This window comes from Cryptosporidium ryanae (genome assembly GCF_009792415.1).
Source record: "Cryptosporidium ryanae isolate 45019 chromosome Unknown contig_143, whole genome shotgun sequence".
NCBI lineage: Eukaryota > Apicomplexa > Conoidasida > Eucoccidiorida > Cryptosporidiidae > Cryptosporidium > Cryptosporidium ryanae.
This window is the reverse complement of record NW_027125578.1, coordinates 1-11834: the sequence shown is the minus strand read 5'-3', so window position 1 is coordinate 11834 and position 11834 is coordinate 1. Positions and strand designations below refer to the sequence as shown.

Here is an 11834-nt window from a genome sequence, read left to right as displayed (position 1 = left end):
TTAATGGAGAAGTAAAGGGAGGGTTCTCAAATTTTCAATACACAAAATCAGAGTTAATTTGCCCAATACATAAATGGGTTTCCCTAGATAAAAAGGCTCAATTTTCGGGTAGGGATTAGAAAGAAGCTTAGCAAAAAAAGTAGCTGTAGGCTGTACGAACAAATACTGAATTCAATATTGATAGCTTGTTTATCTGCTGCCTTCCACACGAATTGGCATGTAATATTGTGTTGTTTAGATATTATTTCAAGTATATACTACGCATGTCATGCATGGGAGTTCACCTCAAAACTGACGTAATATTCTACGAAATCCACCTCCCTTCTTTAAAAAGGCAATTATTTGCAACTACCAACGCATAATTTGCTAGTAAATATTGTTTATTTGCATTAGTTTGTTTTTAGAATCAGAAGGAGGAAATTCCTCTATGTTGTAGTATTTCTTTGAACTTTCGAAGAGTCACTCCCCTCTAATCCTAGTTACTGTTCTAATGAAATTTCTGGATGTGAGGACGAACTCGTTGTAAAGCACCCAATCAGGTTTTGAGTCTAATGTACAACTTGGATGCAAATGTACAACTTGATTATCCCGTACCGTTGTGTAGTGGCCCGCTCTGTGAATACATGCAACCTGCATGAAAAAGCCGCGTGTTACAGCTTTTCTTATGTTTATGCTCAATTTAGGACAGTCAAGAGTATTATAGGTCTCTTGAGATGTTAACGTTTGACTATATGTAGGACTTGTGGAGGTAATATTGAGGTGATGCTTTTCATATGTTTTTAAAAGCTGCTTTCTAATGCTATCAGCGGATGAAAGCGATCTAAAGTTAAGAAAGTTATCCTTGCAAAACTTTTTAGCAGCAGTCTCTCCTCCTTCAAGAATTGTTTTTTTAAAAAGATTAAAGACGTTTAGAAGCGTTAGGTGATCACCATCTGGATGTATAAATCCGTACTTGGCGTTATCTGCTTGTCTCGATTTTTCTCTTGGACGTTGAAATACAGCAGGGACGGAAAGCATAGAAGTAATGCTAAGTATATGTGATGTGCACTCATGTTCGGATGACAAGATCAACATTCTAGAAAGTTGTGGGTCAATCGGAAATTCCGTCATTAATTTACCTATATGTGTTAATTCTCCTTCATCGTCCATAGCTTCAAGATAATAAAGTTGTTCCAATGCTCTCATTAAAGTCTCAGGAGCAGGTGGATCCATGAAATCAAAGTGAACCAAATCATTTATACCAAGACTTTTTAATGTAAGAACAACTGAACTGAGGTTGCTTCTTAATATTTCCGGATGTGTTTGATCAATTAACTCTTTTTTAAATGATTCTTCTGTATATAATCTAAAGCACTTTCCCTCTCTAGTTCTTCCTGCTCTGCCAGCCCTTTGTTTTGCAGATGCCTTCGATATGGGGGATACTAAAAGAGACTCAACTCTAGTTCTTGGATTGTAAACCTTCTGTTTTGAGAATCCTGGATCAACAACGTAAACAATGCCATCAATAGTTACACTAGTTTCTGCTATATTTGTACTTATAACCAATTTTCTTCCCATTGGACCTCCCATATATTTAGGGCCTGGAGCAGGTTCAAATATTTTTTGTTGTTTGCTTGGTGGTAAAGAAGAATACAAGGGAATAACAACAAGTTCTCCAAATTCATGTTGTAATGGCGAACTTAAAAATTCAATCCTGCTTTTTGCCTGTTCAATTTCCTCTTCACCAGTTAGAAAAAGTAATATATCACCTGGTCCTTCTTCACGATGGATTTTAATTACTGTTTCTATTGAAGCTTCCAAATAATCTTTAACTGCTCTTTCGCAGTAATTAATTTCAACGGGAAACATTCTTCCAGGTATAGTGAAAACTGGAGCATCGTCGAAGTAATTTTGAAATTTTGTTGACTTTAACGTTGCACTCATAATAATTACCCTAAGTGGAAATTTTGATTCAAGGCTTCTTCTTTTTAATATCTCTTTTAAGGACCCCATTAATATGTCTGTAGATATCGTCCTCTCATGGGCCTCATCTAACATTATTACCCCATATTTATATAAATCATTGTCAAACATTGCTTCCCTCAATAACATACCATCAGTTAAATATTTAAGTCTTGTTTTATCGCTGCTTTTGTCCTCAAATCTAATGGTATATCCTACAGCTTCTCCCAGGTTTACATCCATCTCCTCAGATACTCTTTGAGCAACACTTATTGCTGCTACTCTTCTTGGTTGTGTACACGCTACTTTCATATCTCCACCTATTCCAGATTGCAATACAAATTGAGGGCATTGAGTTGTCTTCCCACTACCTGTTTCACCAACAAGTATAACAACTGGATTCTTTTTAACCAACTTGCAAAAAGAGCTTCTTTCTTTCCAAGCAGGTAGTGACTTTCTAAATTTTCTTAACTCGAAGTATCTACTGCTATATGGCTTATAATCATTCCACGGATTTAACTTAACCTTGATATCCCCTGTTTTCTCATCTTCAGAGATCTTTTGTTTTTTCCTTGGCTCTGTCATTCGGCTTATTTCTTTTTTTATTTATAACTAAACTTTCCTTTAAAAACAAAATTCATTAAACACTTGTCAAAAAAGGACCACAAAAGCCTGCACCTGTACAAGCTTTCTTGTTGGTTGCAATTTTTACACAAATTAACTTGAAAATGAAATCTCAGTTATAGAACAAAAAATATTCCAAGAAACCTCTGAGGAATTCTCCTTGTTACCTGATGTTCAAATATTTAAATCGGTTTATTACGAACCTAAAATTTTAAGTAAAAAGAACCGCCTTTTTGTTATAAATAAATGGCTAAAACATGGTATATTGGCTCATTATGGCAATAAATAAATAGATGAACTGAATAAATGAGCCTTTTGTAAACAGTTAAGATAAATAATAGCATTGAGTTTTGAGAGCTCCCATGTAAAAGAGCAACAAAAACAATTGGTAAATGACATCAATCGAAATATATAAATTAAAAATGGAATTAAGGTGCACATCTAATTGTTTTGAATATTATGTGTAAAAATACAAACTAGTTCATACAAAGATAACGAATTGATTGGAGAAATTTATATATTATATAGTTAAACCCAAATCAAAATATGAATGGTGTCTATAAAACAACTCAACAATTTATATAATTGGACCATTTTTTAGCCTATTTAGAAGGTATTCAGTTTCAGCAATTTCATCTTCTAGTTTTTGACTGTAGTATGCATGTTTTAGAGCCGAAACATATGAAGTATTTTCGATGTTTTCTTCTTCTATATATTTTATTATATATGAAACCCACGGAATTAAAAATGTAGTGAATGAAGCAGCTGTTATTGCAATATAGAACCCAGAATTTAATGTATTTGAATTGAAAAACAAGGAGGAAAGCCTGTTTGATTTAACTGAATGAGAAAACCCACTAAAGTCTGCTTGGAAACCTCCAACTGAGACGTAAATAAATATTGATAAAATTGAAATAGCAGAAGCAAGGACTAATTGTATTAATACTATAGCTCTTATATTTTTCCTGGAACACCTAACATACAATACAACAATGGATATGGAAGATGCTACTAATAGTGATATAACTATTATAATTGATGCTATCATCGCTGCTGAACCCGAATATAAATTTGAAAAAGTAGTGCAGTTACTTTCCTGCGAATTTAAGCCATATCCTCTCAAACACAAAAATCTCATTACCTCACCTATTGAATTCCCATCTATATTTGAAATCACCCAACGACAAAAGTCGAAGTTTAGTCTTCCATTCAACAATACAGGATTGCAATCTGACGATGCCCATATATTCCATAGTGATATATCCATTGTTAAGTAATTACCTATAGGAAAAGAAATTATTAGATAGTGATATGACCTGCTAAAAAGTGCCAGTGTCCACCAAAAAGCAGCTACTGACATGGAAAAAGCTGCGACAAACACTCTTAAACGATTATATTCTTTATTTTTACTTTCCTTTGTCATCTTTCCTAGCTTATGGAGAAGAGTAAATAATACCAGTGATTAATGATGTGTACATAAACGAATGGCTTCCTCAAGTTTCATTACACCCTTGTCTCAAATAGTTGTTATTCTTCCTAAAAGTGTTCACTCATTTAATTCTTTGTAACTTGTTCTTAGGAAAAAAAAGATTTTAAAATTCGACAAAACCTATAGTGCATGCCCTATTCTTTTCCCGTCTAGACTTATCATTATCTATTCGTTCACATTAATTTTATTATTTTACTTTTATTTTTTTATATATCCACATAGAATCTATTTATTTACTTTCATTTCAAATTTTTTTTAAAATTGCTATATTTTATATTGAGAGACGTGACGTGGTTTCAGTAATTCGATACCTATGGCGCCATACTGTGCATTGCTTATCTATTAAACTAAAAATAGAAACGAATCGTTGAAAAAAATGAAACGTGCGAAGCAAATAGATTACAGTTAGTTCATGTGTATTTAGTATTTTATGTGCATTAACGTGTTTTTGTTTTAAAATTGGAGTGGGTAATAAAGGAGGATTTATTTCCAAATATTTCTATTAACAATGCTGTTTATAAACTCTTTAAATGTGGAGTTATCTGCCTTTGGAAATGGAGCTATGTCTGTTGATTTAGTGGCGAGCTCAATCTTTTTTAGTTGTAATTGTATATATAATAAATTTGAGAATTTGCGCGATTATATATGCAAGGCGTTTATAATTTGAATGTTTATATAGGAATTTATTCTAGTTTACTAGTCAGAAGTAAAGAGGAATATATACAAACTTACAGAATTTAATAGATCTTTTGGATCCTGAACCGCAATCAAATGTTTGTCGTTATGTAATTGAAATGCAAGCTCAGATTGGTGGTTATCCATTAATTTATTGTTTACGACAACTATTGTCCTTCTCTAGTCGTTAAATTCAGTTTAACATTAAAACTCGCATTTATTCACAAAAAAACATTAATATCACAAAACTTACATTGTTTCTTAAAGAATTGAGAATTGAGCCTGCTCCAGCATGACATATTATAAGATCATAGTCACCGTAAGCTATTTCTTTCATGTATGAAACTGAAGTTATTTCTAGGTCATTTTCAAGTGAGCTATCTTGGCCAAACTTTACTCTTCTTTCTGCTGGCTTATAGTCCCCACTAATGACAAATTAGAAATTATTTAAAATGAAAGCGAAATGTGGCATTTACGTGGTTTTTTTATTCAAAAATTAAACCATCACATACCTTCCATATTGTATTATCAATTTGTTATAACCCAAAATAAGTAATTTATTATGAAATTCCTGTCTATCCACTTCTTTTACTAATTCCTCGAACTTGGTTGTACCAACTGTAACTAATATTGACATTTAGTGACACAAATGTCCATACAATTATTCTTTTAATTATTTTATTTCTATATTACAGAAAAAAATATTGCGAGATTAATCTTTTTATTTTATTTATTATTTGCCGGTATATAATGGTACCTAAAATTTAACAGACAAAAATTTTAAAAAATCACATATTTAATTACAATGAACGAATTGGCAATGTTAATTTGGTAACTATATGCTGATAAAATAATCCCATTGCTAAATAATTAATTTATCATCAGCAACTCCATATTCATTATCAAAATATTATGTGTATTATTTGCAACATTTTTAGGCATTATATTACAACATGAGAAAAGGCATTCAAATAGTAGATTACAGCTCTAGTAGCGAAGATGAAACCAACACTGAGAAGAGATTAAGTGATTTTAAAAATAACAGCACAGGGGAAAATGTAAATCATAAACATGAGGATAGTAATAGTGAAAATGATGACTTTGACGGGATTAATAGTTTAGCAAATGTTTTAAAATTGCACGAAAAGTGTAAATCAAACTCTGACAAAGAAATAGAATACCCAATAAATTCATATATAAAATTTAGGGATGAAGAAAGTGTAGGCAGTGCAAAACATATAACTTGTTTGTCTTTGCCAATTAAGGGACAAAAAATGGTTTGCGGTACGTTGAACGGTGAAATAGAGATATACGAATTCAACAATTTATTCTCAAATGACTTAAAACCGAGTAGGGTAATGTGTCCGTTGGAAGACCATTCAATTAGATCTATTAAATATAACAACAATGGAAGCATGATTATTGCTGCATGTGGAGATTCCATTTGTAGGGTGTTTGATGGTAATGGAGACTTTATTAATGGAACTGTAAAGGGAGATCCATATGTTAAGGCTGTAAAAACAAATTATGGCCATACACATACGGTTTTGGATTGTAAGTGGGACACTTTGGATGAAAATCAATTTATCACATCATCTATGGACAATACAATTAGATTATTTAATTTAAATAGCGAACCGTTTGGCATAGACAAATATATACCAAGTCACTGCGTAATGAAGTGTTTAGATAAAAGAAAATTAAACATTTCATCAATACAAGTTAATTCCATCAATGTTTCAACTTCAGGCGAATATGTTGTATCATCATGTACCGATGGTTCTATTCAATTGTTTCATAGAAACGGAAACTTATTTTCCGATACACCAAATATTATAATAAGAGATTCTCACACCTCAGAAAATAACTCAGTATGTATATCTGACGTTAACTTCATTAAATATAAATCAACACAAGATCGTTACGTTGTTAGTAGAGGGATAATTGATAGTTGCATTAAAGTCTGGGATATTAGAAAAACAAATAAACCAATTAATACATTCTTAAATATATACTCAGATGGCAACTGTGAATATTCCAAATTTATTTACTCAAAATGTGGTAAAAATATACTAATATCAACAAATAAATATGAAAAGCGCAGCGATCCTTCATCAATCAAAGGATCTATTGTTTCAATAAGTGCTGAATCATTAGTTAATTTAAATGACAATGTGAAACAGCACTATTCGAATGCTTTAATTAATACAAATAGTGAAATTAAGTCATTTGAATGGTCTCATAACATCAATCAGTTGATCATTTGTTTAAATAATGGTAATATTATTATTTATTATGATGATACCCTTGAAGATAATCCAAGTAACAAAGGCATAATTACTGCATTAAAACAAAAAAAGAGAATAAAAGACGAAGATGGATTTCATAATGCAAAAATCCAAACTTATAATATTGAAGAGCTTCCTGAAGGATTTAGAGAGACAAAAAGTGGTGAAATCAAATACATTGGTGTTGCCTCAAAAAAGTCCAGATTATATGGCCCCAAAAATTTAGATCCAAATAGGGATATTGAATTTGACTAATTTATTTTTCTTGTTTTCAATGCAAAATTAGTCAGATGCAAATAATTCATCTGGCAATTCAATCTGGCTTTCTTTAATGTTTTCTACTTCATCATGGTCACTATACCCATTATTTAAATCAAAATATGAATCATCCAAGAAATTTTGGTTTTCTTTATCGTTTTCATCTATTTTAATTTTTTTTCTTTTTATCTTATCTGTTTTTCTATAATTCTCAACATTACTTTTACCCTGATCCATTGATAAACCAATAAATGTTTCTAATTGCAGTGTTTCCATGTTTATTAATTTATTCATGAAATCTATTAATTCTCTTATTTTATCAATGCTATAGTGATTAAATAAGTCAGTGAACGTATAACTATTAATACCTTCTTTATTTGATTGCTTTCCCATTAATGACTTTATTAATCTTTTGAAACGTTTATCTTCCAAGTCTAGGTGACTGTATTTACCTCCAACTAGTAAAAAAAAAATATCACTACTAATATTATTTTCTTTATAAGCACTTATAACTTCAGTAAACTTATCAATTATTAAGTTTATGTAATCAAATTCTTAATTTATAAATGTTTTCAGATAACTCCAGTATAAATTTCTTTGAAAAACTTTTATTCTTAGAATTCTTTATTATTTTATTTTCATTTGTATTTAAGTCTATTATTGTATTTAATAAGATATTGTATCTGTTATTGAAATCCTTAAGTGATATATTTTCATAATCAAGTGTCCAACATTCAGTGGATTTCTCTGAGAAATCACTATTTTTACTAAAGTAGTCATCATCATCTTCATCATTAAATAAAGTATTCTCTCTTTTACTTAAATCACGATTGATACCTCTATCTATATTTATAATAAATTGGGTTTCTTTTGGAATTAATTTCTTTCTAAACCCAAGTACCTTTAAAAGTCTAGATACATTTATTGAGTCAAACACCTCAATTAATTCATTTTTAATTCCCAAATATTCAAATCTTTCCTTTGATAAACACAATGTTAAATTTTCCAGTTCTTTATTTATCCAATCTTCATAAATTTCACTATTACTCTCTTCATTGTTTATATTTTTATTCAATATGGTTTTCAATTCATAACACAAATAATGAAGCAATCCATTTTCGTGAGGTATTTTATCATCTAAATTAATTTTTGGAAAACCGGTATATAATTTAGAATCTTCAAACACCTCTATTATAGTTTCCCTTAGTATAGTATCAGAATATTTAATCCCATCTTTAAAGCTATGCACATCAGCATTTATTTTGTTTTTAATGCTACTCAACATTTCATATAGTTCAAATGAATCTAGCTCTATCAATTCTTTATATTTATCTATTATTTTTAGATATTTCGATTGAGTTAATTCTTTTGGAACCATCCAGATGCTATCCTCTTTGTTCTCAAATTGTATTAATCCCAATGATTTTAGTATTGAAGTGTATTTAGTATCTGAAATAAGTGAATTTGGAATTGAAGGTGGTGATTCTAGTGGAATATCATCCAAATCATCGATTATAAGTTCTCTAGTCGAATATGCATCTTCTAATATATTGCTTTGTTCTTTTAATATTTTATTTAAGTCCGTCTCTAAATATTCATCAAATATATATTCATCTATGTTAATCTCCTTAAACTCCATGATGGAAGAAATTAAATTGATATTTCTAGTGTTTAATTCATCGTCATATTCATACTCAGAATTTACCTTATCTTCAAAATTCTTTAATTTACCCAAATCCTTAAGTCTTTTTTTGACAGAACGTTCGGTTTTTATATCAGAAAGAAGGCCTGTTATTATTGATATGCACTTTGGATTCTCCTCGAATTGTGAATAAAGATTTAATAATTCTTCATCATCTTTTTTAGTCCAATTAATATTTGAATTTTTTTCCTTACTTATTTTTGATTTGACATGTAATCTCGCTTCATGTGCATTGTTTCCTGTGTTTTCCATTCTATCTATGATTTCAAAATCTAATCCCTCCTCATAATTTGTAAATATTGACCTTAATCTTTCGGGGTCGGCTAAACTCAAACCTCTCGCTGAATTTTTTGAGAATAGGAGTTCAATAAATACGAATTTATTTATTCTAGCTACCTCCCAAAATTGGTGTACAACATGTCTCGCAAGTGATAATATATCTTCGGCACCTTTATCTGTTTCTGAGTTACATATGAAACCTTTGTCCGATAATATGCTAGCAAATGTAATAAAATAGGTCAATTGAAAGAACAACCCACAATATATATAACTATATTTGCTTTCAGATTCACCCTCTAATTCATTTAATTTATTGTTCGTTCCAATCGGTCGAGTAGTTATTATTTTTCTTGCAAATCTAGAAACATGCCAATTTATATTTGAGTGGTTTGTAGAATAGTTATTAACAATATTCATTATTGCCGACACTATTCTTCCGTCGCAAAAATCATTCATCATTTCTTCCAAACTCATTAATTTTGTCCTTTCTGAATAATTGCTTCCACTAAAACCTGGAAGTTTTTGTTTATCATTTTCATATATTACCTCATTGTCTTCATCATAATTAATAAAGTCATTTTCGTCTGTAAGTCTATCTTTCCTTCTTCTTCTTATATTTACAACAGCATTACCACCTATTTTACTTATTAATTTAATTAATCTATTTGAAACCTCTATAGAATATAATATTAATTCAGGATGATGAGTTGCTTTTACATAGTGTTTTAATATCCAGGATAGATCATTCATTAAATCCAATCCTGCAATAAAAGAAATAATTGACATTCCTAATTCGCTTAATTTGTCTGTATTTGAGTTTGACATTATATGTATTATTTTTAATTGTTCATTTAAACAACGAAGAGATATTCTAACTATTTTATGTGATTTATTTTTCATTAATGTTTCTCGTGTATGATGCTTTATTGTTGAATGAATGAAATCTATTGCAGTATTCTGTGTTGTATTTATCAGCATCTTCGTCTCTAATACTAATCTTGTCAATTCATCGTTTATTATATTTTATTGCCCTTTTATATGAAAGTACCCACGTCATTAAACTTATTAGCCTTGATAAATCCCATATAGTATGTTTATCACTCCCATTTCTTAATATTACAAATATTCTCTCAATTAAATAGGGTAATTTTGTTTTAAAAAAATTATCAACAAAACTTCCCAATAATCGTAATGTTTCCTGATAGTTTACCTTATTCATTCCATCTAAGTTGCCCAATGTACCTTCAATAGTGTTAAAACCATACATATCCAAATCATGTATGTTGCCCCCAGTTGACTGCATTGGCCCCATTAAAATATCAATATAATCAAACATTTCTTCTTCATCATAACCATTTCTATATTTAACTATCCTCTTTGATGATCCATATTTAGAATTATTCAATTGAATACTTGTACAACCTCTTGATTCGCTTATTCTTCTTCTAGCTAAAACAGGATTAAATCTAGAGTGTCTGTTCATTAATGAATTAGAAGTAAATCCTGACGAACTCGATTTTTTAATTATTTTTTCCATCAATTTATTTCTAAGGTTTTCATTATAATTTTTCTCTATTTTTTTTTCAAACAATTCATTTACAAAATCAATTGGCTGAATATTGCATATTAAACCATAAATATACTCAAGTATTCTCCATGGTGCAACTAATTGAGATTCGTCTTTTATAATTTTTCCATTATCGTTAAAAAAACTTTCGCTGTCGTCTTCTACAATCTCCAATATTCCATTAGCTATCATTCTACTTACTAATATTAAATGCGGCGATCTTATTCCAAACATAGTAATAGACTCATTTGCATTTGGATCACTTATCTTTAATGTCTGAATGATAAGTCCTTTTATCATCCCTATTCTATTCTTGTATAACTTATTCCTTTTGCTAACTCTATCATTAATTAGCACTATTTCGTCCCTTACTCTTCTCCTTATTTCAAGTCTTTCTAATCTCCTATACTTCATTATGTTGTCCTCTTCAATCAACTTGTCAATATTAATATCCATATCAATCTCCATTTCATTTTCATCGTCACTAGATTCATTCTCAACTGTATCATTTTTATCCTCTTGTACTTTCAGTTTCAATATAAACTCCTCCATCTTTCTAAGTTCATTTTTATCCTCTTCTAAAAACCCCTTGTTGTCAATCACTTCTTTAAGTTTTATATACAAAGAAAGAACTTCTTTCCAGAAATTTCCATATAAAAGCGAATACTTAACTTTTTGCATACCTTTCAAATAAGCATCGCATTTCATTGTCTTTGAATGAAATTTCCTCCAATTATCATCTGGAGGAAGTGTTAACCAAAATAACAATTGTATTATTAAACACTGAATTTCAATGTTATCATTGCTTATGTCCCATAGTGGCATTAACTTCAAACTAATTGTATTCCATTCAATTAATAATGATATCGCATGCCTTTCAGATTCAGGTCCCCCTTCAATCTCCCTTTTAACTAATTTAATTATATCTTTCAAATCATCTATTGCCTCTACACCAACTACCCAAACTTGATTACTATTCTTTTTTTCGTTTCTAAATGTTGATTCATTCTT

At 30.0% G+C, this 11834-nt stretch overlaps 7 protein-coding genes across 7 annotated transcripts; 1 reads left to right on the top strand and 6 right to left on the bottom strand.

Annotated features, from left to right (window-relative positions):
* Positions 1-459: 459 nt before the first annotated feature.
* Positions 460-2526, bottom strand: FG386_000592 (PRP43 involved in spliceosome disassembly mRNA splicing; the record flags this gene model as incomplete). The annotated part of the gene is made up of 1 exon (XM_067339833.1): positions 460-2526. One exon carries the CDS (start codon positions 2524-2526, stop codon positions 460-462), a length of 2067 nt encoding a protein of 688 aa, XP_067195503.1.
* Positions 2527-3142: 616 nt separating this feature from the next.
* FG386_000591 (uncharacterized protein) lies at positions 3143-3988 on the bottom strand (the record flags this gene model as incomplete). Its single annotated transcript, XM_067339832.1, has 1 exon — positions 3143-3988. One exon carries the CDS (start codon positions 3986-3988, stop codon positions 3143-3145), a length of 846 nt encoding a protein of 281 aa, XP_067195502.1.
* Positions 3989-4537: 549 nt separating this feature from the next.
* FG386_000590 (glycosyl transferase) lies at positions 4538-5366 on the bottom strand (the record flags this gene model as incomplete). Its single annotated transcript, XM_067339831.1, has 4 exons — positions 4538-4645; positions 4787-4909; positions 4983-5154; positions 5242-5366. The coding sequence occupies 4 exons, from the start codon at positions 5364-5366 to the stop codon at positions 4538-4540; spliced, it is 528 nt and encodes a 175-aa protein (XP_067195501.1).
* A 316-nt stretch (positions 5367-5682) lies between these two features.
* Positions 5683-7272, top strand: FG386_000589 (WD-repeat protein; the record flags this gene model as incomplete). Its single annotated transcript, XM_067339830.1, has 1 exon — positions 5683-7272. One exon carries the CDS (start codon positions 5683-5685, stop codon positions 7270-7272), a length of 1590 nt encoding a protein of 529 aa, XP_067195500.1.
* Positions 7273-7299: 27 nt separating this feature from the next.
* FG386_000588 (uncharacterized protein) lies at positions 7300-7668 on the bottom strand (the record flags this gene model as incomplete). The annotated part of the gene is made up of 1 exon (XM_067339829.1): positions 7300-7668. One exon carries the CDS (start codon positions 7666-7668, stop codon positions 7300-7302), a length of 369 nt encoding a protein of 122 aa, XP_067195499.1.
* Positions 7669-7822: 154 nt separating this feature from the next.
* Positions 7823-10234, bottom strand: FG386_000587 (SANT domain containing protein; the record flags this gene model as incomplete). The annotated part of the gene is made up of 1 exon (XM_067339828.1): positions 7823-10234. The coding sequence occupies one exon, from the start codon at positions 10232-10234 to the stop codon at positions 7823-7825; it is 2412 nt and encodes an 803-aa protein (XP_067195498.1).
* Positions 10235-10262: 28 nt separating this feature from the next.
* On the bottom strand, positions 10263-11648 carry FG386_000586 (uncharacterized protein; the record flags this gene model as incomplete). Its single annotated transcript, XM_067339827.1, has 1 exon — positions 10263-11648. One exon carries the CDS (start codon positions 11646-11648, stop codon positions 10263-10265), a length of 1386 nt encoding a protein of 461 aa, XP_067195497.1.
* Positions 11649-11834: the final 186 nt, after the last annotated feature.